The following is a 5,802-nucleotide window of genomic DNA, read 5'->3' on the forward strand; positions in this document are numbered from 1 at the left end:
AGGCAAACACTGCCAAATATCCCTAGTCTATAGGAACTCTTCCTGAAAGTAATAAAAATTACCACTTCAATACTTTTCCTTATAAATTGCTGGATACTGACATATTTATTATTTATTAAAATTTGATTCAAAACTTACATTTATTCTAATGACATAAGTATGTGCTGTACCAAAAACCTAATTTCCTTTTTTAGTCTCTCTTGTTTCTAAGCTCTCTTACTCTTTAGTCAGAGATACTTGAGGAATTGCCTCCATGGCCAGTATGTGTATTCCAGCAGAGCTGTCTACTGTAACTACAGTGATAAATAGTACCATTTTCAAATACTAACATGGGAACTGGCCCACATAAACAGTGTAAAATCAGACTTGATAGGATCTTTTCCTAGCATTTGCCTGGTTTTATCAGGCTGCTGAGCCAGGAGCAGTGCTAGACAACTCCAGCCTTTTACACAAAAGCTATACTTGCCTAATATGCAGCTGGGTAAATAATCCATCATCTTCCCCAAGCAAACTGGCCAAATGAAGGTAACATTAAAAAATCTGCTAATATCTACCTGAATTTTTTCCAACCCTTTTACACCAGACATTTATAGTAGATAAATACACAAGCCTTTTACAATATTATTAAGAGCATCATGAAAAGCAATCTTCATGTTGATAAATTAGAAGTTTTCTACCAAACCCATTCAAAGAGTTGCTCTTAGCCCCAAAATATCACAATGTATTTTTCACAGAAAATAAAATATTACCATGTATTTCTCATGATAAGCAAAATATGGAATGTTTACTGGCTGTTAAGCTACAGAAGAACTGTGTTTTATTTGTAAGAACAACTTTTAATAACAAGAATATGAGAGATATTTAGCCTTGGAAATTTATCTTCCTCCTTTATCAGTCTGAAAAATTCCACTTACCCTATACAGATCCATAATTTGTGAGGCTGAGTACTCCTGGGATTGATTCAGGGGCTTAAATTTAATTTCAGAAGGTGCTTTGGCTGTAAAAGTAAATGGACCGGTGATGGTGTCCAAGTCATGGGTACCTATTGCTACTAATGCCCTTTTCCTAGAAATAAAGAAGGCAAAATAATATTTTTACTAGTAATACTTGGAGTTTCTTAGAGTATGATGCTCTATACTTTTATGCATTCATAGAGCTTACTAAAAAAACAGAAGGATAATTTTGAGACGCCTAGAAATTGAAAAATAATTAAATGATAACATTTTAATAAATATTATTATGAATAACAACACCACTGTCAAGGCAAATCCAATGGGAACATTGTTAAACACTTCTGTCTCAACTGTTGAATGAACTGTAACAGCTATTTATGTTGAACAATACTGGCAGAAGACAAGAACATGAAAGGAAATGAGAAGGATCAAGACAGCTCCTATAGAATATTTTCCTTGGCATAACCATAATGCCTCTCTGCAACGGGGATGTGCACTCTTAACACATGATAAAATCATACACACAGACACTATACACTACTTGAAGCACTAACCTGCTTATTTAAGCACTAACCTGCAAATATTTTGGTGTAGTTTCTCTTGGAGGTCAATGAAACTGTCGTAACGGTCCTTGGTAAAAGTTATATTTCGGAGGATGGCAGCTACAGCGTGAGGCCGAATCTGGGCAGTCTGCAATTCACAACAGCAGCAGGCAGATTTCAGGAGAGCATCTGAAACTTTGATTTTATCTGCTACACCCAAATCAATTTGTCTATTGTTCCTCCCCTCCTCATTCCTAAGAACAGATCACACCAAATAGAGGTATTTAAATTTCTTTAGCTCTTGTTCTGCAAATAGGATTTCCAGTCTCACTGCTCTTACAAAATCATAGTGATAGGGATCTTGTTGCTTCAGCAACTCTCAATACATTTACAAAACATTTTTACCTGTTCAGTGATAATCAGCCTCTGACCTTCACCCTCAGCTGGTATTATCTTTTCAAACCTAGGGAGATTTATCCTAAAACAAAACCAGAAGTAAGTCGGTAGCTGAAATGCAGGAAACTCTAGAAATGTAGCAGCAAATTTATGTTGAATACTTTCTTGCTAATGTTTCTTGGCATGTAATTCGCTAACTGTGCAAAACTTGTTTTTTATGGGATAGTAAATAGAACTCAGCAAGATAAAATCATTGCAGAAAAGGGAAATAAATTATTTGTTTTGGTATTTACTACAAAGGATCACAAGAAAGTTTCTCTGTAGAAGTTCTTTATAGAAGATAATTCTCAAATGGAACAGCAATTGAAATTTTTTTAGAACAGATACAAAATCCATTAACATTCTAGTCTAGTCTTTATAAGTTATGCAATAGATCCTCTCCAGAGGAACATCTGATGAATCTGATCTACAGACGTAATCATACTCGAAATCCAAGCAAGTAAGAAGTTATTTACTGACCAGAAATGGACCCATATTTCAACAAATAACAAACAACACAAGAAATCTCACAACTCTGCCTTACCTTTCCTTAAAGACCTGTAGTCCTCGGACCAACCCCTCCAGGCAAAGCAGATCATAGCGGTTGGCAGGAACATCAATTTTATAGAGAACGACATCAGATGCACCTTTTGCCTTTTCTTCACCTTTTTCCTTACTTATAATGTCCTTCTCAGATGTCTGAAATGAAGCAAAAAAGTGGTTTTAACCTGATACATCTCAACATTGACAGCAGTAGGATAGTGACATGAAAAGAGAAACTGTATTGATTAGAAGTTTAACACTAACTTGCATTTATACAGCAAATGGACATACTAAATACAAGAAATTACATAAAACCTCAAATTCAGAAACTGCAAAGCAGTGTAACAAAAGAAAAATTCAGTATTAAAATTTTAATTTTAAGAAAAAACATTATAGAAGCAAGAATCTCCCGAGTGTCAGATCCCAGTAGAGATCTGAGACCTTATTTTTGTCAATAGATCGGCAAGTGACTTGTCATAATCAAATTTATACTGAAATAAAATGTAACATATGATGTTATCTTTTGATAAAGATCATTAAAAGGCCAATAAATTAAAATTAAATGGCAAAACCAAAACAGGTCTACTTGAGCAAGATTTGCATGGATAGAGTTATCAGGTCCACCAAATCTCCACAAGCACAGAATCTAAATCAAAACATGAAATATAAATTAGTTACAACTCAGGTAACAATGTCCAGGACAAATGTTTTTTGTGGATATTCCACAGACAACTACATTTCAAACAAAGCCAAACAGATCTTGTAAAATATGAGCAGTACATGCTCTGTGGCCATTATTTATGCTGCTAAATAAAACGGTGCCTGAGACTGAAGAGCAAGCAGCACAGAGTGTTGACCTCCAGAAAGTATTGCAATATGCCATCTTGGAGTCTCTTGCTTCCAAAGCAGTAACTTTGGTAAATCTGAGGGGTTTTCTCCAGATTCAAAACACCTGTGTTAATACAGTCCATTACAACACTGTACCAGGGGACATGCTGGAAACAGTGCTATACAAACTCTTACCAAAAAACAATGCTGTCAATATGCTATATCTACTCAAAAAGTGATAAAGAAAAACATTACTTACAATTTCATCAAGCTCCAAACCAAATTCAAAGCAAAGCTCATCAAATTCTTCATCCGCTGTGAAAGAAGAGGGTGAACTTTGGTTAATAAGCAGACCTCGCTCTTATTTTTGTGTCTGAGTTTGGAATGTTTTCAAACAAGGCAACAAATTCTATTCTGAAAAAAAAAAAAAAGGTCAAAGTAATTTAAAGAATTTTCCTTATATTTGCATCTGAGGAGCAGCTTCTTTAGTGCTGTCAGACAAGTACATAGTCAATTTACTGACATGATATTCTGACAGCCACAAGAGAAGGCTTCTGATCTTTGGAGCTCTGCTCCTCAGCCAAGTCTGTCAGAGCAACTCTGGCCTGAACAGATAATGAAATCAGAAGGGAGTAACTGGGCAGCTCCTATTCTGATCACTCAGGTTGATCTACAGAGGTTGCATCAACTGCGTTGTAACATGTGAGTTACACAGGCCTGATCTGACAATGCAGATCTGCACCGGGCTGAACGGCTCTCGTCTAAACCACTGTATGTCCTGAACACTCCTCTCCGGCCGAGAAGTTCTTAAATCTGCTTCCTGAGCCGAGAAGGAAGAGTTGAATAACCCCACGCTATTCACTGTTCCCTTTGCCTGCTCTCCCCTTTTCTCTCTCCTTCGTTTAAGCAGATCCTGACACACACAGTGACACTCCAACCAGAACCGCCATGCGGAGACGCGTGGTTGCAATTTCCCGAGATATCTCGAGCAGTGCGTGTAGGGGCAATGGCCCGAAGGGGCCAGGGATAACACATGGCTGTGCCTGCCGTGCCGTGGGCCGGCGAGGAGCCGGCGGCAGGGGAGCCACCGGCGCTCTGAGGCCGGAGCTTCCCCGAGAGTCCCGGCGCAGCCCCGGGACACGCAGGGCGCCGAGGGCGGCGGCACCGTGCGCGCTCGGGGCTTCGCGCCGGCCGGGGCGGGCAGCGGGGGAGGCGGCGCGGCCATGGCAGCCCGGCGGGGATGGCGGGGATGGCGGGCACTCACTGTAGCTCCTGCCCAGCGCCCGGAACAGCAGATCCCGCTTCACGCTGACGGTCGGCATGGCGGCCCGGGCCCGCGCTGCGCCTGCGCCGCGCACCCGCCAGGCCCCGCCGCGCTCCCGCCGCGCTGCCCGCGGGCCGCCCTCAGCCCCGCGCCCGCGCCCGCCGCCCCCCGCGCTCCTCGGCGCCGTGACAGCGCGCCCGGGCGGCCGGGGGCTGCTCCGATCCCGTCCGGGCCCTGGGGAGGAGGCGGGCGGTGCGCCGAGCCCCGGCACCGCGGCGGGCAGCTACGGCGGTGACATCAGCCAGCGCCGGGAGCCCGCGCTGGGCGGGAGGGGCGGCCCGTGTGGGACCGCGAGTCCCGGCGGTGCCGCTGTCCCCGGCCCCGTGTGGGACCGCGAGTCCCGGCGGTGCCGCTGTCCCCGGCCCCGTGTGGGACCGCGAGTCCCGGCGGTGCCGCTGTCCCCGGCCCCGTGTGGGACCGCGAGTCCCGGCGGTGCCGCTGTCCCCGGCCCCGTGTGGGACCGCGAGTCCCGGCGGTGCCGCTGTCCCCGGCCCCGTGTGGGACCGCGAGTCCCGGCGGTGCCGCTGTCCCCGGCCCCGTGTGGGACCGCGAGTCCCGGCGGTGCCGCTGTCCCCATGGAGGATGGGGAATCCCGGCGCTGCCGCCGTCCCCGTGCAGAAGTGGGGTCAGCTTGGGCAACGCTGTGCAAGTTTCGGGGGGTGGTTTCTTTTTCACTCCGAAGTTTTATTTTGACGATCCCTGTCACGAACACCCCGGGCGAAACGCCGCGGGCGGGAGGAGGCTGTGCGTGTGCTTGTTTAATTAAAAACGAAACGCTTGACGCCAAAACACTGCAGGAACTCTTTAAGTTCTGGGTCAGCTCCATAAGCTCTTTATTGGTAAGAGCCTTAAGCACGGCCCGGAGTGCCGGGTCTCCGGCCGCTCCGAGGGGAAAGGCCCCGGTGCTGGGTGCGGACACACCTGGATCGCAGGCGCGGGGCTCGCTCCGGCAGAGCCGCGGTGCCTGCGGCCGGTGCCGCTCCTGCGGAGCGTGAAGCGGCCGCCCGTGGGAGGAGGGGGTGCAGCAGCCGCCAGCCCCCGCAGCCGCGCCCGGGCTCTGCCCGCTCCTGCTCCGGGATCAGGTTCCCGCGGCCGGGGCGGGCGGCACCGCCTCCCCGTCCCCGTCCCCGCCTGCCGGACCCGCGGCCGTGGGCAGCGCCGGCGGCGGGAGGGGCGC

The 5,802-nt window shown here is 46.9% G+C and overlaps 1 protein-coding gene across 1 annotated transcript in view; it reads right to left on the reverse strand.

The window, feature by feature from the left end:
* Positions 1–4,697, reverse strand: part of FARSB (phenylalanyl-tRNA synthetase subunit beta) — a 37,096-nt gene extending 32,399 nt beyond the window's left edge. The window contains exons 1-6 of the mRNA XM_086844299.1: positions 4,566–4,697; positions 3,561–3,616; positions 2,475–2,629; positions 1,901–1,973; positions 1,528–1,643; positions 915–1,065 (exon numbers count right to left, since the gene is read on the reverse strand). Of these exons, the coding sequence (XP_086700425.1) occupies positions 915–1,065; positions 1,528–1,643; positions 1,901–1,973; positions 2,475–2,629; positions 3,561–3,616; positions 4,566–4,623 (609 nt within the window). The 5' untranslated portion in view covers positions 4,624–4,697. The remainder of the gene's footprint in view (positions 1–914; positions 1,066–1,527; positions 1,644–1,900; positions 1,974–2,474; positions 2,630–3,560; positions 3,617–4,565) is intronic.
* Between the last annotated feature and the right edge of the window lie 1,105 nt (positions 4,698–5,802).

The sequence above is a fragment of the Cyanistes caeruleus genome, chromosome 10 (genome assembly GCF_971803275.1).
Source record: "Cyanistes caeruleus chromosome 10, bCyaCae1.hap1.1, whole genome shotgun sequence".
In the NCBI taxonomy this organism is placed as follows: Eukaryota; Metazoa; Chordata; class Aves; order Passeriformes; family Paridae; genus Cyanistes; species Cyanistes caeruleus.